Raw genomic sequence first — 26,135 nt, forward strand, 5'->3', positions numbered from 1 at the left:
TTATTTATTTTTGGGACAGAGAGAGACAGAGCATGAACGGGGGAGGGGCAGAGAGAGAGGGAGACACAGAATCGGAAACAGGCTCCAGGCTCCGAGCCATCAGCCCAGAGCCTGACGCGGGGCTCGAACTCACGGACCGCGAGATCGTGACCTGGCTGAAGTCGGACGCTTAACCGACTGCGCCACCCAGGCGCCCCCAAAGTTTCAAATTTTAAAGGCAACCAGAAATTATCCTGACTTCTGAGACAAATAAATTATTTTAAATACCAAAAATAAAAGTCAAGTGTTACGTTGCAAGACATACTGCTGCCATCTTCAAGGCAGCTTGGTGAAGTGGTCAAGGGCACTCACTGGCAGTGTGAGTATAGACTCTTCATCATCCAGCTATGTCTAGCTGAGGCTTTTGACTTTGGCCATGCCCTGTAGCATTTCTGTGTATCAATATCCACATACATAAAATAAATAGGGTGGACCAGACTGGAAAACTGTAATGATTATCATTCTAATGTATTATGAAGCCCATTTAAAAAAATATTCTAAAATGCATTATAGGAAATCTGGAAAATTAAACAATGGAGAGAACTCAAACCACGCACATCTCTTAAATAATTATTATGGAGGCGCCCAGTTGGCTCAGTCAGTTAAGCACCCAACTTCGGCTCAGGTCATGATCTTGTGGTTTGTGAGTCTGAGCCCCACATGGGACTCTGGACTGACAGTATGGAGCCTGCTTGGGATTCTCTCTCTTCCTCTCTCTCTGCCCCTGTCTTGCTTGTTCTCTCTCTCAAAAGAAAATAAAAATAAACTTAAAATAACTATTATGATTAAAAATATTTCCTTGTTTTTATAAATGCTTGATTTTAATTTTAATAATATATAGGATTTTATAGCCCATTTAAAATCTTTTGGCCCACATATTTTTTTCCCATAGGAATAGCTGAACAATATCCCATGAGAGGGATGTTATTCGGTACTTAGGTACTAAAGGTCATTTAAAAATTATCTTGTTTTGGCTGTTCTAAATAATATAGTCCTATATCCTAATTTGCCCATAATGATGCTGCTGTATACTTGTTGCCCTTGTCTAACTATAAATAGTGCCTTTCACTCTTTGAATAATAAATTGTCTAATCATTTTAATTATAAGTAACACTGATCAGTATCTTCATATATTTGTCTTTTTTTACATACTTGAGATTATTTCCTGATCAGAGAAAATGAAGTTTTTTTAAAGTACCTGATATATATATATATCAGGTACTTTTTTAAAGTACCTGATATATATATATATATAATTACATATTATACATATATATACACACATATATATATATATATATATATATATATATATATATATATATATGAGAGATCCTCCCTAAAGGGATACACCAACTTAAAATATCATTATAAATACATGAAAATATCAAATTCACTAATGATCCAGTTATATGTATTGTAGTTTTTTATTGCTGATATAGTAGGGGGAATTAAAAACTTGTTTTAATTAATACTTATGATTTAGAGGATGTTAGATATGCCACTGTGTATTTATTATGCATTTTATTAGTGAATTATTCCTACGTTTAGTCTAGATATCTAAGGGAATTTTAATATTCTTAGTGAAAAAGCAATTTCTTTCATATTTGCTACTAAGATATTTTCTGACATATTGTCTATCTTTTAATTTTGACTGTTTTAAACCTCTATAATGCTTTTATTATTTAGAATAGTATAAAGGTATCAATATTTTCCTTTATAATTTCTTTACTTTTCTGGGCTTAGAAAACCATCTCTCCTCTTCTCCCTATCCTTAGTTTTAATAACCAATTTTATTTTTTTACCTTCTTTCGCCCCCTAGTTTAATGCTTTATATTTTTTTATTTTAATTAAGGCTTTCTTTTTTTTTTTTTTAAGAGCAGTTTTACGTTCACAGTAAAGCTGAGAGGAAGGAACAGAGATTTTCCATACACCTCCCACTCCCACATGCACAGCCTCTCCCATTAGCAACATTCCCCACCAGAGTGGTACATTTACTACAACTGATAAAGCTATACTGACACATCATTATTACGCAGAGTCCATAGTTCACTGTTGGTGTTGTATATTCTATGGGTTTAGACAAACATAAAATGACATGTATCCCTGATGATGGTAATGTACAAAGTATTTTCACTGCCCTAAAAATCCTCTATGCTCTGCCTATTTAATTTTGATTTTAGTGTATTCACTAATGTATGAATCTCAATTTTTTCTTTCTTAAAAAAATTGTTTTTAATGTTTATTTATTTTTGAGGGGGGTGGTAGGGAGAGAGGGAGACACAGAATTTGAAGCAGGCTCTAGGCTTGGAGCTGTCAGCACAGAGCCTGATGCAGGGCTCAAACTCACAAACCATGAGATCATGACCTGAGCCGAAGTTGTATGCCTAACTGACTGAGCCACTCAGGCGACCCATTAATTTTTCCTTTCTTCTGTCTTACACTTCCTATCTTGCCATACATTACATTTTTATAAACAGGGTCATTTTAAAGTTACCTCCTTATTCTATTAATAGAATAATAATTTTCATTTTTCAAATGTTTATGTTGAGAAAGAGAGCATGTGCATGCATGAACACATGCAGGAAAGGGTCAGAGAGAGAGAGGGAGAGAGAGAATCCCAAGCAGGCTCTGCATTGTCAGATCTCATGAACCAGGAGATCATGACCTGAGCTGAAACCAAGAGTCGGATGCTTAATCAACTGAGCCACCCAGGCGCCTCAATAATTATTACTGTTCAATCAATAGGTCTTTCTTTTATACACACACACACACACACACACACACACACACACACATATATATATATTTTTTTTCTTTTTTCTTTTCCCCCCTTACCTTCCCCCAGGGTCTTCTATTAAGTTGCTCAAATTCCACATGAGTGAAAACATAGATATGTCTTTTCTCTGACTGATTTATTTCACTTAGCATAATACCTCTAGTTCCATCCACATTGTTGCAAATGGTAAGATTTCATTCTTTTTCATTGCTGAGTAATATTCCATTGTATGTATGTATGTGTGTATGTGTGTGTGTGTGTATACCAATCTTCTTTATCCATTCATCAGCTGATGGACATTTGAGCTCTTTGGATATATTCCTATAGTGCTATTGCTGGGTCATAAGATAATTCTATTTTCAAATTTTTGAGGAACCTCCACACTGTTTTCCAGAGTAGCTGCACCAGTTTGCATTCCCACCAACAGTGCAAGAGGGTTCCCCTTTCTCCACATCCTCGTCAACATCTGTTGTTGCCTGAGTTAATTTTAGCCACTCTGGTGTGAGGCGGTATCTCAATGTGGTTTTGATTTGTATTTCCCTGATGATGGGTGATGTTGAGCATCTCTTCATGTGTCTGTTAGCCATCTGGATGTCTTCTTTGGAAAATTGTCTATTCATGTCTTCTGCCCATTTCTTCCCTGGCTTATTTGTTTTTCAGGTGTTGAGTTTGGTAAGTTCTTTATAGATTTTGGATACTAACCTTTTATCTGATATGTCATTTACAAGTATCTTCTCCCATTCTGTTGGTTGCCATTTGGTTTTGTTAATTGTTTCCTTTGCTGTGCAGAAGCTTTTTATCTTGATGATGTCCCAATAGTTCTTTTTTGCTTTTATTTCCCTTGTCTTTGGAGACATGTCAAATAAGAAGTTGCTGTGGCTGAGGTCAAAGAGGTTGTTGCCTGTTTTTCTCCTCTAGGATTTTGATGGTTTCATGTCTCACATTTAGGTCTTTCATCCATTTTGAGTTTATTTTTGTGTATGGTGTAAGAAAGTGGTCCAGTGTCATTCTTCTGGATGTTGCTGTCCAGTTCCCCAGCACCATTTGCTGAAGAGACTGTCTTTTTTCCAGTGGATACTCTTTCCTGATTTGTCAAAGATTAGTTGGCCATACATTCGTGGGTCTGATTCTGGATTCTCTATATTATTCCATTGGTCTATACGTCTGTTTTTGTTCCAATACCATACTATCTTGATGACTACAGCTTTGTAGTACAGGCTAAAGTCCAGAATTGTGATGCCTCCAGCTTTGGCTTTCTTTTTCAACACTACTTTGGCTATTCAGGGTCTTTTGTGGTTCCATACAAATTTTAGGATTGTTTGTCCTAGTTCTAAGAAGAATGCTGGTGTTTCAATAGGTCTATTCTTGCAATGGGATTATGTGCTTTTAATTATTGATGTTGTAGGATATGTATTGGCTGATGTTTCCCTCCCAGAATATTCTTTAATGATGTACTCTATTTTGCTAAACTGTGGACTTCATGAAGACAAGGAGCTTGAATTATCCTCGATTCCAGTACCTAGAACAAGGTCTGGTACATATTCAATAAATGTTTCCTGAATTTATGGTGGACTAAATGATACTCCATTTAGGGAAACCACTTCTTGCTTTCTACTTTACTAAGCAGTTGAGATAATACCTTGAGGGTCTGACTAGTGTAAAAGTACTCAGGCCCCTGCTCTCATTCTCTTGCCTCTCAAATATTAATTCTATTCTGGTCCTTGAAATGTGGCCCCGGGCTGCCTCTTGTACATACAGTGCTTGTCTGAATTAGAAAAAGTGACCTTTCTGGGCTCTCAGAAAGCAGGCCATCCCTTTCTGTGAATTAGAAAAGGCCACCTCTCCTGGGCTGATGCACCCCCACCCAGAGCACACAAGATGTCGAGCAGAGTGCAGGCTGGACCTGGACATCAGCCAAAGCCCTTGTACAGGACATAGCCAATGAGGCAGCCCTGGTCTATGCTAGACTTTGGGTCAGGGCCCTGGTCCTGAGGTGGCATGCCCAAAGGACTTACAAACTAAATCTAACTCCACGGGCTCATCTTACGCAAAATTGTGTAGCAGATTTTACAATGGACAGAATCTTCCTGTGGTCCCTTTTTATTGGGACAGACTGGCTAGGCATATCCAGGATGCCCTTAGAGGAATCCAAACGGTAGGACGTCTCTCAACAAAAGTAAACATCCATTATTTTGACTTGGTTGATACTGCTTTTTTCCATGGATACGTTTTCCAGCCGTTAAGCTTGCCAGTTTACTAGGTGACAATCTCAAAGGTACAGAAATGGTTTTGGCACAGTGAAGTTTCATTTACAGAAGTTCTTATCCATATTTGGTCCTTACCACCCTAATTATCAACAAAGAACAAATTTAGGTTTAGGGAACTAAGTATATTTTATTTTATTAGCCAAAGAATAGCCAAGAAAAGAATAAAGCAAATACAAACACTAAAGTGAATTCAAGTTTGAGTGAATTTCAGCATTTTCTTCAATGGGAACAGTTCCCGATGTAAGCCCATGACTAACAAACACTAAGAGGAAAACTCAGTCAGCTTGCTGGATCTTTGGCAAGGCAAGTTTCAATGATAGAGGCATTTGGCTATCTACAGGGAATCTGAGTCAAACATACACAGAGAACTAGAACAAAGAATGACTTTACAATGATGTCTGTGGGTATAGTTCTGGGGATCTACAAACTTGGATGGGCAAAGAACAAAAAAACAAACAATATTTTCACTAACTTCTACATGAAATACAGAATTTCCTTCTATTGTGAATGTAGGCAACAAACCACAGTATTACCAATGATACCAATGACTTTACCACCAGAGAAGTCACATAATTTTTTATTATCACATCACAGTTGTTGCAGATATCTCAAAATACTGTTTACCATCACCACTATATCAAAATCATGGTAGTTCTTATATCTACCACCAGATCTTCTTTTTAATGCATTACTAAAGTAGCACATGTATTACTATGTAACACTATAAAACTATTTTAATAACTGTATTTCAGGCTAATTGGTTCCTTTTAATCTTATGTATATTATTCTGTAACTTTAAAAAAAGTATTCTAAGAGAGCCATAGACCTCACCAGATTACCAGAGGGATCCAGGCATAAAAAAGGTTAAGAACCTCTATTCTGTAGAGAAAGTGAGATTACATTTAAAAGCTATAATTTAGGGGTGCCTGGGAGGCTCAGTCGGGTTGAGCATCCAACTTTTGGTTTCAGCTCAGATCATGGTCTCATGGTTTGTGGGTTTGAGCCCCATGTCAGGCTCTGTGCTGACAATGCGGAGCCTGCTTGGGATTCTCTCTCTCCCTCTCTTTCTGCCTCTCCCCTGCTTGCTCTCTCTGTCTCTCTCTCAAAATAAATAAATAAGCTTAAAAACATTCAAATAAAAGTTATAATTTAATAGAACAGGCAAATAAAATGTGCTTATATCCTAAAGTCTTTCCATAGTACTAAATATTTCCACAGTACTAAGATATTTCATGGATAGAATTTATTAAATACCATCTCTCAAAATACCTTGTTCACAGCTATAACTAAAAAATTAATTGTAACATGTTGAGAGTTGAGCTAATAACAACAGGAATTCTGAATATTATCACTGCCTTACATCAGGGTCTTTGGGTTCTTCAGAAACTAAATTCCTTGGCTGGTGATTGGGACAGCCCCACCTTTCATCACGTTCTGCCCTAGAGAAAGTGTTAGAATGACTTTGAGGAAGACAATTAGCCCTGGGTTATAAAACAAATATTTGCTAAGCAGAAGTTTCATTTTTCAGTAAGAATTTTTTAAAAGTCATGCATTAATTTGACTGTGATCTTTTGTTGAATCTGCTTATTAGTCCGTTCACAGCTCAAATTAATAGCTTCAGAACACTATAACAGATGTTTTTAATATCCCATTTTCTACCAACATGGGAAATCCTGGATTTCTAAAACCTAGAGGGAGTTAATACCATCCCAGACTAAAGGCAAAGATTACAGGAAAAGTAATATAATATGTCGTTAGTCACTTGTAACATAAATATTTAGAACAAGATCAAAGAAAACTACCTGATCCAAATTTAATCAAAGTTCAAAGGACTGTTTTTTCCTCCTAAATATAGAAGTGGAGAAGATATTTCAGAGGAATTTTTAAATTATGTTTTTCATTTTATTTTACTTTCTCAACATGATCCTCACTGATTTAACTTTTTTCAACACCAATGTAGTAACTTTCCACAAATAAAAGGTTTTTTTGTTGGAAAAATTTATACTGCATATAACACAGAGACAAAAAAAACCTAAAAGGATCTATGATAGTCATCTCTGGATGGTAGAAGATAAAGAAGAACTATGTTTTATAATACTTATATATTTTTTAATAGGCACAAAAGACCCTTACAAAAACAAATCCTCAAAATATAGTCACTCAAACAAATGACGAGATCAGTTTAATTTTCAGGACTCAGGAGAGGACGCTCTTGGTGAAAGCCTCAGTGGTTGGGCATGGCCCCAAAGAGGAGGACTAGAAGCTCCACCAGAGCAAGGACCACCTTGGTGTTGGCCAGTGCATACAGGTGTCCGGCTCAAGTTCAGTCCATATAAATATTGATTAATGAAAGAGAGAATCTGGCCTTGAGGACATCTTTCAATACAGAGTAAAAAAACCTATTGCAGTTAGAGCAAAGGAAAACAAAGTTTGGGAAATTCTGGGTTATAACATGTGGCCTTTATATTGTGAATAATAATGTCCCCCCCCATTAAGACTTTTTTTTTAGAGTGATTTTATGTTCACAGCAGACCTGAGAGAAAGGCATAGAGATTTCCCATATACCCTCTGCCCCAGACATGCACAGACATTCCCATTATCAATATCCTCCACCAGAGTGGTATGTTTGTTAGAATGGAGGAAGCTACACTGACACATCACAACCCCCCACTCCTCCCAAAGCCGATAGTTTACATTAGGATTTACTCTTGGTGTGGTATATTCTATGGGTTTGGGCAAATGACAGGTATCTGCTATTATGGTAGGATAATGTAAGCTTTCAACTTTCCTGGGCTCTCCTCCCAGTTCCTGGCAGGGCTGCTAAAACCCTTGTGATTTTCTAAGTGATAAGAGCACTAGGAGCATCTTTTGTTCTAACATCTGGCCTCTGACCCTAGTTCTGACAGAACTCCTAAATCCTCTGAAACTTCCTAGGTGATAGGAATGTCTTTTGTTATAATGAGCTGACTCTGGGTGGGCTCCTGAATAGCTCCTAGATAAGGGCTGGTCACCAGAAAGATCAAGCCATGATTATAAGCTTGAAACTTTCAGCCCTACTCTCCATCCTATAGGAAGGGAAGAGGGCTAGAAGAGGAGTTAATATTGGATCATGACCACATGATGAAGCCTTCATTAAAATTCCAAAGTATAGGGGTTAGAGTTTCTGGTTGCTGAACAATGTGGAGGTGCTGGGAGAGTGGTACCCAGAGAGGGCATGGAAGCTCCAAGATCCTTCCCATATACTTTTCCCTATGCATCCCTTCCATCTAGATGGTCACTTTTTTCCTTCATCATACCTTTAAAAAAATATTTATTTATTTATCTATCTATCTATTTATTTATTTATTTATTTTTGAGACAGAGAGAGAGAGAGAGAGAGAGCGCGTGTGCCAGTGGGGGAGGGTCAAAGAGAGAGAATATCAAGCAGGCTCCGCACTGTCAGCATGGAGCCTGATGTGGGGCTCAAACTCACAAACCATGAGATCATGACCTGAGCTGAAACAAGTGTCAGACACTTAACTGACTGAAGCCCCCCGCTTTTACCATATCCTTTAAAAATAAACCAGCAAATGTAAATAAGTGTTACTCTGAGTTCTATGAGCCATTCTGGCAAAGTAGTGAATCCAAGGAGAGAATCAGGGGAACCCAGATTTATATCTGGTTGATCAGAAATACAGGTGGGGCACCTGGGTGGCTCAGTCGATTGAGCGTCAGACTTCAGCTCAGGTCATGATTTCGTGGTTCATGAGTTTGAGCCCATTGGGCTCTGTGCTGACAGCTCAGAGCCTGGAGCCTGCTTCGGATTCTGTGTCTCCCTCTCTCTCTGCCCCTCTCCTGCTCATGCTCTGTTTGTCTCTCAAAATGAATAAATGTTAAAAAAAAAAGAAAAGAAAAGAAATACAGGTGACAACCTGGGACATGTTGAATGGCATGTGGAGTTTGCAGGGGGGTAGTCTTGTGGGATGGAGCCCTTGATCTGTAGAATCTGGCACTATTTCCAGGTAGATAGTGCCTGAATTGAATCAAATTGTAGGACACCTAGCTGATGTTAAAGATAATTGCTTAGCATGGGACTAAACTACACATCTGGTGTCAGTACTGTGAGTGTGGTGGTGGTGGTGTGTGAACAGGAGAGACACAGGAGTGGGTTTTTCCTTTTGGTATCCTTGGAAAAGAGATTAAGTGACAATGTGCCAGGGGTGGTGGTGGTGATAAGAGGTAGCATGACCAGAAGGAAGATATTGCCACAATTTGACAGGAGTTTAGGAAGGCCTGGCCTAGAACAAGGGAAATGGAAACAGCAGGAATCAGAGGCAAAGGAAAACTGGTCAGCATATCCTATGAGAGAGAAAAGAAGAGGAAAGGGAAGTATTTCAGTCCTTTCCACAATTTTGTGCTTGGGTAACTGGAAGAACGTTTCAACTCTTAATAATTTATTGACCCACTCATCCATGAAACATTAATTGACACCACAGCATGGGGATTCTCAACCTTATAAAAAGGAACAATGTTTAACTCCCTAAGCCTCTCAGCTCATTGAGTTCCTGTTATGTGCCAGAGTCTATGACAGACACAGAATCAGGATAATAAAGACGGTCTCAACACTGAAGAGATGAGGAAGGAAATAAACAGAGGTAAACAATTAATGTTGCTCCTACAGCAGCACCTGTTTCTTTCCATTACTTCTTCACTGCTGCCTCAAGACTCTCATGCTCCTGGGGCACCTGGGTGTCTCAGTCGGTTAAGCATCTGACTTCGGCTCTGGTCATGATCTCACAGTTTGTGGGTTCAAGCCCTGCATCATGCTCTCTGCTGACAGCTCAGAGCCTGGAGCCTACTTCGGATTCTGTGTTTCCCTCTCTCTCTGCCCCTCCTCCGCTCACACTCTGTCTCTTAAAAATAAATAAACATAGGGGCGCCTGGGTGGCTCAGTCGGTTAAGCGTCCGACTTCGGCTCAGGTCACGATCTCTCGGTCCGTGAGTTCGAGCCCCGCGTCGGGCTCTGGGCTGATGGCTCAGAGCCTGGAGCCTGCTTCCGATTCTGTGTCTCCCTCTCTCTCTGCCCCTCCCCCATTCGTGCTCTGTCTCTGTCTCAAAAATAAATAAAAAACATTAAAAAAAATTTTTTTAAATAAATAAATAAATAAACATAAAAAATTTAAAAAAAAAAAAAAAAAAAAGACTCTCAGGCTCTTAACTGCAAACAGGTTCTGGGCCCCACATAGATTTCAAGATCTGACTAGATCCACTTGCTTTGAGTGGCCAATATAAAGGTAAAATTTATAAGTTTTCCTACTTAAATTATGTAAACCAGTTACTTTATTTTACCTTTTAAATAAAATAATTCTAATATTAAGCATTTATTATACAACATATGCATTTTCTTTAATCTTATTTTGAGTTGAGTTAAAAAAAAAAAAAGTACTACCAAGAATTTAGTTGAAAGTGCTTTTCACTATGCTGAAGGAAGACAAAGCTAAGTCAAATATCCAACTGAAAGCCAAATTATGTCCAGGAAGAAAATTCTGCAAGACAACAGGATGGTTGTCTGACTAGTAGGGGCAGGTTGCAGTATCTGGGGATTTCCACCCACCTTTCTCTAAAAGGATTCCAAAAGAAACTATCCTATCTTATCTGTACTTCATCTCTACATTTTTCAGTCTTTCCCTCCTGAAACCAAGGGGGTCACATATCTATACTGAGTCAGGCAGGGATCCTTCCCCTAGTCTGCCTGAAACTCATTACTAAATCAAAGTTGTTAAAAGTTGCCCCAAATAGTCTTGCTGTTCCTCTCTGTTCCCATATATTTTGTGCTCTTGGAATTACTCCAAATTCTAAAATGAAAATGAAAGTTATATAACCCCACAAGGTTGTTCAAAGGATTAAAACACTGAGCTTGTTTATCCAAAAATGAGGACCCCATTTGAATAGATGCAAACCTAAAGATTTAAAATCCAACTTCTAAAAATTTAAGTGTATAGACAGGGAGCACTTTGATAGCAACTGTAGAAATATCTTGCAAAATAGGGAGTAATCAGAATATAACAAAAATGAGTACTGGAAAATCAGAGTAAAAAAAAAATTTTTTTTTAATGTTTACTTATTCCTGAGAGAGAGACAGAGTGTTAAGCTGGGGAGAGGCAGAGAGAGCGGGAGACACAGAATCCAAAGCAGGCTTCAGGCTCTGAGCAGTTAGCACAGCACCCGATGCAGGGCCCGAATTCACAAACAGTGAGATCATGACCTGAGCCGAAGTCGGACACTTAACCAACTGAGCCACCCAGGCATCCCTGGAAAATCAGAATTTTAAATAAAAATATAAACAAACCCTTAGCATCACAGCCTCCATATGTCCTTAGGATTCTAGGACCATATGTATACTTCAGTACTATCTGTGTAGTTTGGGGAAGGACAATTCACCTCTCGGAATATGTCTTCCATTTATTTTTATTTTTTATTATTATTATTTTTAAAAGGCCTAAGCCTATTTAAAGTTTATTTTGAGAGAGAGTGGAGGAGGGGCAGAGAGAGAGGAAGAGAGAGAATCCCAAGCAGGCTCTGCACTGTCAGCGTGGAGCCAGATGCAGGGCTCAAACTCAAAAACTGCAAGATCATGACTGGAGCTGAAATCAAGAGTCAGACACTCAACTGACTGAGCCACCCAGGAGCCCCTAAATATGTCTTCCTTTAGAAGACATCATCTCTGAAATTCTCTATCTCAATGTCATCCTTTAGGCTAAAGATGTTTTAGCTTAACGGGATATTTTAAACCTATCTTAAAAGCAGCCAATATTATTTCCTGAATGGCTTCCAATGTAATCAAAACTGACCCAGAGAAATTGAAGTGCACTAAATTATTGGTAAAAGACCCACTCCTTGACCTTGAAGAGTTTATAATCAAATTACAGAACCAATTTTCAAATTACAAAAATACTAGCAAATTCACAAGGCACCAAATACAGTAGTACCCCTTATCCATACTTTCACTCTCTAAAGTTTCAGTTAACCAAGTCAACAGCTGTGAGTGTAAGGAGGCAGAAGGTCCTTCTAACATGTCACTTAAGGTCAACAGTAGCCTAGGGATACACAGTGCCTAATGTCATTCATCTCACTTCATCTCATCATGTAGGCATTTTTTCATTTCACATCATCATAAGAAGGGTCACCATAGTATAATAAGATAGGAGAGGAAGATGAGGCACCCAATCAGTTAAGTGTTTGTCTTTGGCTCGGGTCATGATCTCATGGTTTGTGAGTTTGAGTCATGCATCGGGTGAGCTCGATCCCTGAATCAGGTGAGCATGAGCCTCACTTCGGATGAACACGAGCCTGGCTCCTCTCCCTCTCTGCCCCTCGCAGGATTCTCTTTCTCTGCCTTTCACTCATTTGGACCGCCACCCCCCCCCCTTCAATTAAAAAAAAAAAAAGATATGAAAGAGACCGTATTCATTTTTTTTTTTTTAATTTTTTTTTAACGTTTATTTTTGGGACAGAGAGAGACAGAGCATGAACGGGGGAGGGGCAGAGAGAGAGGGAGACACAGAACCGGAAACAAGCTCCAGGCTCTGAGCCATCAGCCCAGAGCCTGACGCGGGGCTCGAACTCACGGACTGCGAGATCGTGACCTGAGCCGAAGTCGGACGCTTAACCGACTGAGCCACCCAGGCGCCCCGAGACCATATTCATTTAACTTTTATTACAGTATATTGTTATAATTATTCTATTTGCTATCATAAAATACATGACATCTGTTCTCTTAAAAAATAATTTTTAAAGCTTACTTTGGCTGTTTCATCACTTCTCAGTTAAAACCAAACTTCCACGAATCATAAATTAAATGTATAACTTTACTTAGATCAATCATAGTGTGGGGGGAGAAACATTTTTACATTAAAATTTCAGAATCTTGCTCTATCCTTCTCTCATTTGAAACCACAGTAGTCTTTTGCCACTAAAAACACACTCCACAGCTGTAGAAACAGCCTAAGCCGTTTAACAGCTTCATTTACGACACAGCATTGAATTTATCTAGCAAAAACACAACACATGCATTGGTACTTCCTTTTTGTCCTGTGTTTTCTAAATCTCTGCCAAAAGCAGAGGAAAGAAAGTACAAATGGACAGGATATCCTCAAATTATTTGGTTTGCCTTATGTCACTCCAAAGAAAAATCTAGTGTTTGATTCACAGTTTGAAATTCAAACTGCACACTTGAAACACCTAGAGTGGCCAGTTCCAGATGCTGAGGGCAGGCGTTCCTCAACAGCACTTTGTCTTTTAAAAGGCAACCTTGGAAGGCTTTGCCTAAAGGAATATCAGGAAATTCTGGCTTTCCAGGACTCACACGTACTACATCCGATATAGTTTTTGGCTCACAAGAAAGGATTTAGTGAAGGAAAGGAGCATGCCCACTCTTTCTTATGAATACCAACAGGAACCAAGTACCTCAAAATCTATTTACATGAAATCACAACAGACTTAACTTAGAGTTGTGGTGGAATTTTGATATTCTTATCCATTTGACACAATTCTTAATGCACATAATATATGTATACTAAGTTGCTGCACATCCAATTATTTCACCAAATACTCCAGTGGACCTAATAGAATGTGTCAGACACTAGACTTGGTGTGAGACTGTACTAGCTTTTCTGTGACACCAAACCACTTATCTCTATAATTACATCTATGTCAATAATACCATGATATATGGATGGCTATGGTGAAGACTTGGAAGGGTCAAGGAATATAAACCCCTGAGCACAGTGTATACCTTCACTCAAGTCATAGCCTCTTGGCTTCTTCTCCCCCCCCCCCCTTTTTTTTTTTAACAGTTATAGGAGTAAGCCAGATAGACACAGCCCTGTAATCTTGAAGCTTACAGTCTACTGGAAGATATAGATAATGACCATGAGAACAACAACATCATGATGATGACGATAAGGATACTACTATTATTACTAGCAGCCGATACTGGTTTAGAACTTAGTATGACCAAAGCACCATTCTAAGCACATAGCTCATTAATCAATCCTTACAACCCTCTGAGGTAAGTGACCAGGGCAACAAATATGTGTGAGTGACCCCCTAAACCTCATTCTTGAGCAGCTGGGAAAGGTCATTCTTGGGATTAATAATATTAATCAGGTAAAATGTCACAGGGATGTGGGGTTGGGATGGTATGATGTACATGTAAGAATAATGCCCACGCAGAGAATGCATGCAGGGATGATCAAAGAACTGATCAAAGAACTGGTTGGTTGGCAAAATGTCAGAGAAGCCTACCTGTCAGCAGCAGCCTGTACTGGGGGATCCTCTGAACTGGCTTGAGTAGGTAGTGCTTGAGGGCCAGATTAGCACAGCGTGGGCTCGTCTGAAAGGAAAAGGTATCCAAAGTCAACACAGGCATTCTTCTAAAAAGCATGGGACCCAGATTCAAGTGCCCAGGAAGCCAAACTTGAGGTGGTCATCAACTGTGGAAGGGGATTCATGGAAAAGCCTGCTGTAACTTAAGGCTCGGCTGTTATGCTAAGAGTGAAACCATAGCCCACTCAGCACCTAGCCCACCCTTTTCTGCAGGTAGGTCTCTGAAGTCACAGGCTCACTGCGATCATTTGTTCACGGCCCTCTCGCAGATAGTGGTGGCTGCAGCCTGTGCTCTAGATCAATTAGAGAGCACCACACTCTGCAGCTGCCACTTAGCAGAGCCTCTGCCAGTGTTTTCACAAGCACAAACCCAATGAGCAAGAGAGAAATGCATGACACTGAAGATAAGGGGACAGAAATCAATCTACTGGGAACTGGATTCAAATAATAATCAGAGTCTATGGTCAATGTACTTACGATAACAACAAGTGGTAGTGGGGAGAATTGCAGAAGTTAAAGATGACCTGAAAAGTAGCCTAGCTATGTGTATCTTCTCTAATAAGCCCAATGGATGTAAAATTTCTTTCTCAGATGAATGGCTATAAAAGACAGCTCCCAAATCAGTGTATATAGAAACATTTGATTCCGGAGCCATTTTGATTTGATCAAAATGACAACTGATTCTGCCTTGAAAGCTCCTTTCCGAAGTAAGTACAACAGACACTTCAGCCCAACCCTGGGCCTCCCACCCATTCTCCGACACAGGAATTTACTGTGAGGTGGCATCAAAATGGCTGAGTGAGAATGTTCCTGCATTCTAAGATGCTCTGCACTTCTTCCCCGGCTCAGGTGGGTGGGGAAGAGTTTTTTAAGATTTGCTCAGATTGTTTCATCTTTTTCTACATATGCACCTCTAGGGTCTGGTACACAGAATACTTAAAAAATGATAATGATATTGCATTTAAGAAAGCATCTACCATGCAAGCATCATTAACCAAGACAGTTAATTTTCCTGTCTTATGTTTTCTTTTGCTGCCAAGACAACAGAACAATTAATTCTCTGGACACTGATGAAACCCTGGGTCAATTATCAGTTGCCATAGCTACATAAATCACACTTCCTTTCTTAACAACATGAAGACATCAGGAGAGGAAAAGGAAAAAAAAACCCAGAAAAAAGACAACAAATGATTTTAAAGTTTAATTACGTGTCTAATGTAAAAATAAGAAATCAGCAATATCATAATACCTCTAAAACCTTTCTAGTTTGCATGACTGGAATTTTTTTTTTAGTTTCAAAAGAGAGAAGTAAGTATTCAAACATACAATAATTCACATTTTATCCAAGACTGGGGGAAGGACTTAAATACAAAAGCTTTGGCTATAAAACGTTATTAATTTTTCCTAACTTTGACATTGAACTTGTGTCATTTATTTATCTAAAGGGAAACAAATTATATTTCCTACCCATCATTGTAGATTAGTTGTTAGAAGAAGAAAAGGAAAGGCTGAGTTAGAAATAAGAAATGTTTCTAGAATAGTCAAATTCATGGAGACAGTAGGTAAAATGGTGGTCACCGGGGGTGAGGGAGGGGAGGATAGGGAGTTGTTTTAGGTATAGTTTCAGTTTTGCAATGTAAGATGAAGAGTTCTAGAGATTGGTTGCAAAACCATATGAATGAACTTAACACTACTGAACTATACACTTAAAAATGGTTAAGATGGTTGTTTTATTTTGTGTGTATTTCCTCACAATTAAAAAAAAAGACCCATTAAAGTATTCTAACATGCAATAAAAGATTTTCAAAATTAAATCTGGTACATACTTTTTCACCTTTTAATTTGTTCAATCTCCTCTTTGATTCTGAAGGAATTAAATATTAGTATCTTTCTGTTTTCAACGATGGCAAATTCTTACAGCTTTAAAAACAACAAAAGAAGAAAAAAGGGTTCAACATTATATGGCAGCAAAAATACCTCAAATTCTCTAACAACAGCAGCAAATGCTGGGTTCTTCTTGCACTGCTCATCCAGCAAAGCTATATTCTTATCAAATTCTTTGATGTATGTGGAGTACATTTTTAGATATGGTCCCTTCTTTACAAAGATATCAGCAATTCTGTGTTGTTCAGTCCTAAGAAAAGAAATACACAAAAATATAAAAAGAGTCATTAGTGTATCCAAAACATATCCAATAAAGAGCAGAGTCCCAAGTCTAAGCCATCGGCTTCGCCTCTTTTCTCTTCTTGTAAGATATCTCCTATCTCCAAATGCCTACTCTTCACCATTCCCACTGCCGCCATCACATCTTGCCTGGACTTTGCCAGCCCTCTGAACAGGCCTCCTGCTTCTACCATCTCATCCTTCTGTGCAGCCTGAGAGTCTAAAAACGAATATTACTCATGTGACTTCCAATGGCCTCCTAGGGGACTTAGCAGAAAAACAAACTCCTCACCTTGGCTTACAAATTTGTAGCCTCATTGGTCCAGCTGCTGCCTACTTTTCTGACTCATTTCAGGCTTCTCTCCTTCTTTCACAGTACTCTCCAATCACACTGGTCTTCTTTATATTCCTTTGACATACAGAGTCAATCCCACTTTGCAAACTCTTACTAATGGCTTTGCATGCCTGGAAATATGGAGGAACCCTGGCTGGCTCCTTCTTTTTGTACAGATGTCACTTTTAAAGTGCTTTGCCTTTTCAGAGGGTCTTCTCGGCCATCCAGTCTTCACTTGCTAGCACGTCATCTTATTTTATATCTTTCTAGATCAGAAGTTGCTTTCATCTAATGTTTCTTGTCTATTTTTCTGGCTCTTCCCCCACTGAAACATCTACTTCATGAGAACAAGAGCCTCATCTGTTTTGTGCAATGTGATATTCCCACCATGCTTAGAGCCCTGACTAGCACACAGTAAGATACTCAAAACTTTGTTGAATGCAGAAATGAAGTATTGCAACAGCTGTTATTAAAAGCCAATGCAAAAATAAATGTTATTTCAGAAAGCATACTAAAACCAAAGACTATGTCTTAACTTGAAGACCCCAGAGAGAAAAATATTTTAATAAGTAGAAAATACCTTATCCAAGGATTAGAAGAGTTTTATGTCAGTAATAAGTGTAGCTTTTGCCATAATTACTGTTTTAGCTGTCCCTTTCATCAATTCAGTCTGTTTCTTAGGAATGTCTAATACTTTAATGCAGAACATCTATAGATCTAAACTTGGGAAAACTTTTAGCACAAGCGAAAAATATATTTAAGCCTCTTTATAACGCTTGCACAAATATACATATCTGTTAAAGGCAATTCAAGGTAATTTTAAAGATAATTTTTATAAGAAGAATGACAAAGTATGTATAGGAAAACTCTGTGGAATCACATTTTATTTCTATCATGACCTTAAAAAATACCTTTCAGTGATTCCTCAGTTCTTAACCCTTTGTTATTTTACATTCGGGCTACAGCTAGGAATTAATCACTTACCTAACATATTTTGCTAGCATGCACAGGCATATTTCTAAAACAGGCAAGAGGTATTTTTCTGGGTTATATGTAAAATAAAGCTTACAGGGAAATTTTGAATTTTGTGCATAGCTTCAAAGATGTCACCAAAGTTTCTGCTTCCTCTCTACAACTCAAGGAAGTACTTAACCTTTTGGTATTCTTTTCTACAGTCTACAATGATATCATATACATGTAAATTTTCTAAACCAAATAAACCTATTATTCCAGTGAATGGTCTCTTTTCCAAAATGCAAAGACAGATTCATGAAACTCCAGAAAAGATAATAAAGCATTTAAAAACATTTCAGTGTGAATATATCAACTAAACTCCCTCAATCTCAAAAACCTTGATTATCAGAGGTCTCCTACAGAAAGTTAAATTGGCTAAATATGGGTCCTTCTTGCTTTTGAGGCAACATTACCAAAGAATTTGAACAGTTTTAGAATTGAGCTCAGTGCACCAAGGTTGTGAATTTTGGCCATCTAAAATGACCAATCTATAGGTAACCACCAAGAAAATTTAATATATTGAAACAACTCAATGTAAGGAATACCACCTCTCTGTCACAAGCAGGGCCCTTGTGGCCTCATCTAAAATTGGAACTTAGGGAAAGCTGGTCAGTCCATTTATACCAGTTTGACATCCTTTCCTCCAGTTCCTTCAGGAGATCCCGGTTGAGCTCATACAGCTGAGGCAAGTAGTACAGGATCTGATTTAGGATTCGGTCCTCAATCACGGGTTTCCCAAGTTGCCTGGAAGCATGGGCCACTGCATCTCGGAAATCCTATTATAGTTCAAAGGAGGAAAAACAACATACACACACATATAATTTAATATAAAGCTTTTCACCCCAGTGATTCTCTTTTCTACAACAATATAGATCACAAACTGTATTTTCTGATGTGAAAGTGTTATGGCTTGGAGCGAACAATCAAGAAAGAATGCTTGTGGTGTCTCTGGTGCAAAAAGGGTGATTTTATTAAAGCACAGGGACAGGACCTGTAGGCAGAGACAGCTGCACTGGGGCTATGAGGAGTGGTTGATTTACTTTCAAGTAGGGATAGCAGTTCTCTAAGGAATTTGGAAGTAAGATTTCCAGTACTTTGAAAGGGTAGCTGTTGTGAGGAAAAGGTCATTTAATACTATTGTCTAGTAATACCTTAGTCATGAGACCCTTCATGAAGATGTATATCAGTGGGCCATATGCTTGGAGGATGACTGCTAACATATATCTTGGGGGGTGGGTAGAGATAAAGGAAGCTTCCAAAGGAATTTTTTTTTTAACGTTTATTTATTTGGGGGGGGGGGGGAGACAGAGAGAGAGAGAGAGAGAGAGAGAGAGAGAGAGAGAGAGAGAGAGAATCCTAAGCAGGCTCTGCATGGTCACGGCAAAGCCCAAAGTGCGGAGCAGGATGAAGGGCCTGAACTCACAAACCCTGAGATCATGACCTGAGCCAGACTGAGTCACTCAGGCGCCCATCCAAAGGAATTTTTATCCCTTAAAAGAGACTTACAGGCACCTGGGTGGCTCAGTCGGTTAAGCTTCTGACTTAGGCTCAGGTCATGATCTCACAGTCTGTGAGTTCGAGCCCTGTATCGGGCTGTGTGCTGAAGCTCAGAGCCTGGAGCCTACTTCAGATTTTCTCTCTCTCTCTCTCTCTCTCTCTCCCCCCCCCCCCCTTGCACTCTCTCTCTCTCTCTCTCTCAAAAATAAATAAAATAAACATAAAAAAAAAAGAGAGAGAGACTTACAGGATCCTGGAGGTCAGGCTAATGTCAAACTAAGGCTGCCTTTTGTCCTTAGCAAAGTATTAACATTGAGGCAGTTGAATTCCTATAGGAAGGTCACTCTGACTGTCTCAAGGACTTGTCAATGGCTGTAAGTTTTAAGGAAATTTTATTTTTTTCCTTTGCCTTTGTTCTCCATATCATTTTCCACGTAGAATTACAAATTGAAAGTACGCACTTCCTCCTATCCTACTTAGCTAGACAGGAAAAAAAAAAACAACACAAAAACAAAAACACCACAACAAAGTGGCTGGGGTAGATATTTGGTCTTAAAACAGTCTGTGTGAGATTTCTCTTACATCTTTTGGTCTGATCTTCAAACTCGGTAATTATATTAAAGGGTATCTGGAAACTGTATTGCCTTTAAACTTATTCCAATACTGCTATATGAACACAATCCATTCATTTTAGAAGTCCCCAAGAGATCTTAATTGATTTTATTCTGGAAAGTCCCTTTGTTCACTTTCAGTAATTATTTCCCAACAAGAGCATTCTAGGTAAGGCATGTGGAGGAGTGGCACATTTTTAATAATCAGAGAATACTGGATCCAGAATTACTGTGTTTCCTTGGGCTAGCTGCATTTTCCTTGTCTGCTAAGTGGTTTCTGAGACTTTCACAATGCGCATCACTAGATAACACACTTAAAGCTTTTTGCAATGTGTTTGGCACACAGAATCAACAAAATATTTTAACCATGGACTCTTCTATCCCTCTAACCAACTTACCAATAAATTCATCAGGATTTAGATCTTTCACAAAACAAAAAATTTTCTCCTTACATTTTCTTTCCTGTCAACTTTTCCCTAGAAAATTATTTATATACCATGTTTTTAAGACAAGTCCACACCAACCTACCCTGTCATTCCAGGGGACTTGGAAAGGGTGGTGGTGTCTGGGATCCTATTTGTCTAGTTTCACACTATCTTGAGGTCCACCCTCTGGGGATAAGTAAAACAATAGTGGAATCTGTTCCACAGCCCTAAGGACTCAAAAACAAAGATTGTTCATTCTTAGAAACAATCTTTAGGTTTAATTAAAACCTTAAAGCAAAGCTTAGGCAAAACAGACTCTATACTAGGTTTCATCTTCCTTTACATTTATTTCTAACTATTTTCCCTTCAGGGATTCACTGGGCAAATCAAATACATCAAAAAAAATACCCATTTCTCCCCTGATCCCTTCAACCACTTGCCTCCTGTACATTAACCATAGGCATTTGTTATATTTCTTGTGAAAGACAAAAACCTTATATAAAATTTAAAAGTAATGAATGGATTCCTTGCCTAAAGGATGGTTATTTCAGACAACTCAAATCCTCCTGTGCTAAACCAGTGCTAATAAACCCTTCACTTCAGGCCTCAGGATCTGGGACTATACTTTATTGGCCCAACAGTCACAATGGCCCAAAGGAACCAAGTACTTAAACTAGTAACTAAAGAACTACTTTTACAGTTAATTACTGTAATATAAAGATGCGAGTTTGTAGCTCACATAAACTCCAATTCAGAAAGCCACACAAAACATCTCCAGAAACCAAATGGATATTGGCCAAATTCCACCTCCCAGCAGCTTGTTTCTATCAGCATTCACATTTACTAAGACAAAATAGACCTTTAAACTTAATGCTTTTGAAAGTCATTAGATTTTCCATCAGGCACAACAGAATATATTTACATGTCAGTCACAAATTATAACACAATTATAACAGTATTCAAAGCACAGTTAAACATCTTCCATAGTAGTCTTTTCTTTTTTCTTTTTTTTTTTTTTTTTACCAGTTTAATAATTAATATAACTTAAATGCAAGAATTCCTTGTTCAGCAAAGCAATAAGCACTGCCCTTTCTTCTGGTAGAAGACATGATAAATGTATTTGTCCCTTGGCAGCAACATGACTTTTATTTTCCAGTTGGAAGATACTTCCTCAGTCACAACAGTGACAGTAGCCGTTAGTGGCTAAGTAGCTTAAGGACCCTATTTGACACAGCTTTTGCCAGACTCTGCATTCCATATGTCTGCCACTATTGCCAAAAGGAAAACTTGCTTATCTGAGACACATTCAACAGAGACCAGCCAAATTCACACTGGGCTGACCAGTAAGATGGCCACCTCTAACTGGAGGTGTCTGTCACATACTAGGCAAAATGTCACTTTTTCCAGTACTACTGGATGATTGTAGGTAGCTCTGAACGAACTTGTGGCCCATACTGTCATTGGCAAAAGAGGACCATTTAATAGAGACTATAGGAATTTAGAGTTTCTATCCAGGTATCTATTACAAATTATTCCTAGGACCCATGAGGTTACATATTCTAAGCAAGCACTACCAGGGCCATCAACTTGTCTTCATCGTACCTTTTCGAAAGCAGAAAAGGGTACCCCTTACTCCAGGCCAATGCAACTCACACCAAAGACCCTACTTGCAACTCATGGCCTTTAATTATACACAGCAGCTCTGGCCTAAATCTCATCCCCTCACCTTTTGGGCCACCATCCCCTAAAAGCCATGTGCTATGGCCCCAGTGCCAGATGTAACTAATTCACACAAGAACTACACGCAGAATCTTTCACTTCTCAGCTCTTCATGAACCTCAACCATTTCCAGAACTGGTGCCACTAGAAGGAAGAAAACATCTTTTTTTTTTTTTTTTTTTTTTTTTTAAATAAAAAGGATGGTTACAACATATGTCTGGTTATTTTTCTAAATGCTAACAGCCAGGATAATTTGGGAAAGTGTGATGACACTTAGGAGCCAGAGGCAAAACTATTTTTGGGCAGAAGAATTTAAATTCCCCAACACCTCCTTGACTAAATCAGTGAGGATATAAGACCACACGACTGGCACTTCAAAAATTAGATCCAGAGTTTACTTTTCTACACTGGAAAATCTGGGTAATTAAAATGAAAGGGGTATGGGAACCAGGATATAAAAATGTTAGGCAGGCAATAGAGTTTATTGATACCAACTACACATACTTTGGTCTATTCTTCCAACATAAAACCCACCAAAAATTCTGTATGTAAAACTGAACCATCTAACAGTCTAGTTTCTGATTACAGTAACCAAATGCATGTTCAACTTGGCATTTTTAGAAATAGGCTCCTGAATTATAAAGCGTATCATATTATTAATAATTCCTAGAAAACCTACAAATGAGAACCAGATCAACTTTTAAAACACAGTGAATATAAACCACAATTTCTTTATCCATTCATCAGTTGATGGACATTTAGGCTCTTTCCATAATTTGGCTATTGTTGAGAGTGCTACTATAAACATTGGAGGTACAAGTGCCCCTATGCATCAGCACTCCTGTATCCCTTGGGTAAATTCCTAGCAGTGCTATTGCTGGTTTATATACACGATGGAATACTACATGGCAATGAGAAAGAATGAAATATGGCCTTTTGTAGCAACGTGGATGGAACTGGAGAGTGTTATGCTAAGTGAAATAAGTCATACAGAGAAAGACAGATACCACATGTTTTCACTCTTACGTGGATCATGAGAAACTTAACAGAAGTCCTTGGGGGAGGGGAAGAAAAAAAAAAAAAGAGGTTAGAGAGGGAGAGAGCCAAAGCATAAGAGACTCTTAAAAACTGAGAATAAACAGGGTTGATGGGGGGTGGGAGGGAGGGGAGGATGGGTGATGGGTATTGAGGAGGGCACCTTTTGGGATGAGCACTGGGTGTTATATGGAAACCAATTTGACAATAAATTTCATATTGAAAATAAATAAATAAATAAATAAAGCCTTACATAAAATAAAAATAAATAAATAAAACAGTGAGTTCCTTTGAAGTATTAACATACTAGCCTTACAAGCTCTGATCACTTGGGCAAGACTTAAGCAAAAATCAATGCAAATAAAGTCAAGTATGAACACCTAAAGCAATGAAGCACAAAACAGATGGTCTTATTCTTAGGGTCAGGATTTACATCTCCAGTGCCAAAGAGAAGTAAGTGACTTAATGAAGCTGTCCTGACTGGGTGTCTTGACCTGAGGGTATGACTTAGCCACTATGATGACACAGTGAATTACAAAAACTAAATGGACATATCGATAGACAGGGAACTCTGCAGGGCTCCCTGCCTTCAAAAAGGGCATTAAGAAATACTTCATATTAAGCCAAAGCAAAGCAGCTGGGAAGGTCAGAGAGCTTTGATAAATATGCAGAAAGAGTGTGAAACTATGAAGTAAATGTAGAAGGGGGAGGAAGTCCTAACATTAACAATTTGATTTTGTTTTTAAATTAAAATATTGACCAATGAAATGATTTCTCCCTCTCCCTATGATCAGACTGATCACAATCAGGTGATTGTGTATAATCATCAATGCACGCTATAAACTATATAAAACATGACTGAAATCAATCCTTTATCTCCAGTCTCTAACTCCCTTAACAACAAGTAATCATAATGTATCCTAAGTGAAAATATGTAGCTTCATTCTCATCTTCAGAAGATAGAAAACTAGAATTTCTCTGATTTCTTGGGCCACTGAAAGAATTCTGAAAACAAGCTAATATATCCAAAGATATACTACTACCCCCTATACAGCATGTAGAAATGTCAAGTTAATAATTTTTAATCCATTTCTGAACAGCGGCCTAAGTTCAAGGTCTCAGACCAGAATTCAAAGTACGGTTTTGCCATTTAGCAGTGGGTTACTTTAGGCAATTAGTTTTCTTCATTTTAAAAAACAGAAATAACAAGTATTTGATAGGGTTGTTATGAGGATTAAAATAGACAATTTACATAACACAGCATGTTTCAAGTCACACAGAGAGTGCTCAACAGAAGGCCATTTATTTAAGTAAAGGAGATTTGGTTAATTTAAGTGATCACATGAATATCATTTAAGGTCAACAAGTCCTGGAAGCTTGGAGACAGAATGCTGAATCAGAGGCATATAACAAGAAGCAAATACCAAACCAAAGTAAGGAAAACAAACACCTCAGCAGCAGGACAAAGGGGCTCTTAATGAACTTCATTCAGTGAAGGACAGTCCTAACAAGAAGGAAGCTGCTCAAAAAGTGATGGTTTGGCAGCCATGTCAATAGACACTAAAGGAGTATTATTTACAACTAAGGAACAAATTAATGATAATTAAATCATTAACAAGACTCAAAAAACAGTCTGTATGCAGTAGAAAATGATGAAGTTAGGGGAGCATGGGTGGCTCAGTCGGGTAAGCATCCGACTCTTGACTTTGACTCAGGTCAGGATCTTATGATTCATGAGTTTGAGCCCCAAACTGGGTTCTGTGCTGACAGCTGACAGCCTGCTTGGGATTCTGTCTCCCTCTCTCTCTGCCCCTCCCCTGCTTGTTCTCTCTCTCTCTCTCAAAATAAAATAATAAAAAACAAAAGAAAAAAAAAAGAAAATGATGAAGTTATTTAAGATAGGAAAAACTGGAGGCTTCTATGAGAAAGCCTTCTATTCTTTCTATGATTCACTTTTTAAAAAAATTTTTTTTAACGTTTATTTATTTTTGAGACAGAGAGAGACAGAGCATGAATGGGGGAGGATCAGAGAAAGGGAGACACAGAATCTGAGACAGGCTCCAGGCTCTGAGCTGTCAGCACAGAGCCCGATGCGGGGCTCGAACTCACGGAGCGCGAGATCATGACCTGAGCCGAAGTCGGCCGCTTAACCGACTGAGCCACCCAGGCGCCCCTCTATGATTCATTTTTTAAAAAATAAAAGATACATTCTAGTTACTAACAGACATATGAATGTCCAAATAACTGCCTCTAACTCTATAGATTTTAATGAGAGTCCCTCAAATTTTCAAGGTAAGTGGGTCTCAACCTTAAGAAATCAGTGGAGCAAAGATGCCTCATTACTAGTATCATTTTATTACTTAATCAGCCCATCTTTGTCAAAAAAGACCTCAAAGTCTCTGATCATTCTCTTGTCAAAAAAAAAAAAAAATGTTTTTAAGTCATGCTATTTGGGCATTCATAAAATAAATTTATAGCTGTGTATTAAAATAGTCTCCCATCAAAGGGAAAATAAAATAACAAAAACAATGCAATTACTATTATTATTATTCCCATTTTCCAGAAGAAGAAACTAAGGCTTGACTAATTTGTCTAAGAACACATAGCGGCAGGGGCAGAATTCTTAACCCCTAAAGAATTAGTCACACTCATGCATTCAACAAATGTTTACTAAAAGCCTTCCAATGAACAGGAATGATGGTAGGTACTGGAGAGATGATCCCTGCCCTCACCTGGCTTATATTTTAGTAGAGTAGACCAAAAATAAACAACTAAACAAACAAATACACAAATTATATTAAGTGTCAAGAAGAACACAAAGGGAGGGGCGCCTGGGTGGCGCAGTCGGTTAAGCGTCCGACTTCAGCCAGGTCACGATCTCGCGGT

General features: G+C 38.5%; 1 protein-coding gene across 2 annotated transcripts in view; it reads right to left on the bottom strand.

The window, feature by feature from the left end:
* Window positions 1-26,135, bottom strand: part of FGD6 (FYVE, RhoGEF and PH domain containing 6) — a 117,265-nt gene that overhangs the window by 32,618 nt on the left and 58,512 nt on the right. For both annotated transcript variants that reach the window (XM_049627469.1, XM_049627468.1), the window contains exons 6-8: window positions 18,587-18,738; window positions 16,429-16,585; window positions 14,371-14,458 (exon numbers count right to left, since the gene is read on the bottom strand). In XM_049627469.1, coding sequence (XP_049483426.1) covers window positions 14,371-14,458; window positions 16,429-16,585; window positions 18,587-18,738 — 397 coding nt within the window. The remainder of the gene's footprint in view (window positions 1-14,370; window positions 14,459-16,428; window positions 16,586-18,586; window positions 18,739-26,135) is intronic.

This window comes from Panthera uncia, chromosome B4, assembly GCF_023721935.1.
Source record: "Panthera uncia isolate 11264 chromosome B4, Puncia_PCG_1.0, whole genome shotgun sequence".
NCBI classification, from domain to species: Eukaryota; Metazoa; Chordata; class Mammalia; order Carnivora; family Felidae; genus Panthera; species Panthera uncia.